Here is an 812-nt window from a genome sequence, read left to right as displayed (position 1 = left end):
GCCGGCGAGCGCCCTGCAGTTGGTAGCCAGTGGCGCAGCGGAAGCGAGCATCTCCGCCAGGATGCAGGCTACTGACTGAAACCTCCCCGAAAGCTGGCCGTGCCGGGAAGGGACAGCTCAATAGGTAGGCTGGGGGCAGGAGATGGCATTTTGGGGTGAAGATGGACTCCCCTGAGACCCCAGCCCGTGCCACATCCAGGCCCCCGGGAGCACCTGGGTGCTGCAGGGCTGTTTGATGCAGTGCCTATCGCTGCTGGTAATTACACTAAATGAGCCCATAATTGCTCACGCCAATTAACTCTCCATTAATGTCGGTGCCCGTTTAACCCACCAGCGGTACAGGTAAACTCTGCTGTGTATCACCACGCTCTGAATTGGCGCCATGCTGGTGGAGGAGCCCCTAAGGGGTACCGGGGGGATCGTGCTGGCCCCATACCTTGGTAGTGGAAGCAGTAGGAGCCAGGGCTGGGAGGCCGAGGGCTCTGGAAGCGGAGGGTGAGGAGGTTGGCAGAGCTGCGGATGACCTGGCCCCGCTGCAGGAAGGACTCATTGGCCAGGAGGGTGGGCTCCAGGCCCCCCGCACTCTCCACGGTCAGCGTCTCCCCCTCAGCCAGGCTGATGTTCTGTACCTGCGGGGGACAGCCAGGCATCACCACCCTGGCATCGCCCTGGCATCACCCTGGCTCAGGAGCTGGTTCTCGGGCTCTTTGTCCATGGTCAATAGCGCACCAGAGCTTGTCTGCGCGGGGCAGCGCCTTTCAAACACGGTTAGCAGCGCCATAAATCATCCCCCAAAGAGTGGCAGGGCCCAG

General features: G+C 62.1%; 1 protein-coding gene across 1 annotated transcript in view; it reads right to left on the bottom strand.

Moving 5' to 3' along the window:
• SEZ6 (seizure related 6 homolog (mouse)) overlaps window positions 1–812 on the bottom strand; it is a gene marked incomplete at its 3' end in the record, with an annotated part of 10,021 nt that overhangs the window by 1,771 nt on the left and 7,438 nt on the right. The window contains exons 4-5 of the mRNA XM_010193044.1: window positions 437–629; window positions 1–129 (exon numbers count right to left, since the gene is read on the bottom strand). The exon at window positions 1–129 is cut by the window's left edge and continues 69 nt beyond it. Coding sequence (XP_010191346.1) covers window positions 1–129; window positions 437–629 — 322 coding nt within the window. The remainder of the gene's footprint in view (window positions 130–436; window positions 630–812) is intronic.

This window comes from Mesitornis unicolor, unplaced genomic scaffold, assembly GCF_000695765.1.
Source record: "Mesitornis unicolor isolate BGI_N332 unplaced genomic scaffold, ASM69576v1 scaffold34949, whole genome shotgun sequence".
NCBI classification, from domain to species: domain Eukaryota; kingdom Metazoa; phylum Chordata; class Aves; order Mesitornithiformes; family Mesitornithidae; genus Mesitornis; species Mesitornis unicolor.
Note: the sequence above shows the minus strand (reverse complement) of the source record. Positions and strands in the feature narration are given on the sequence as shown.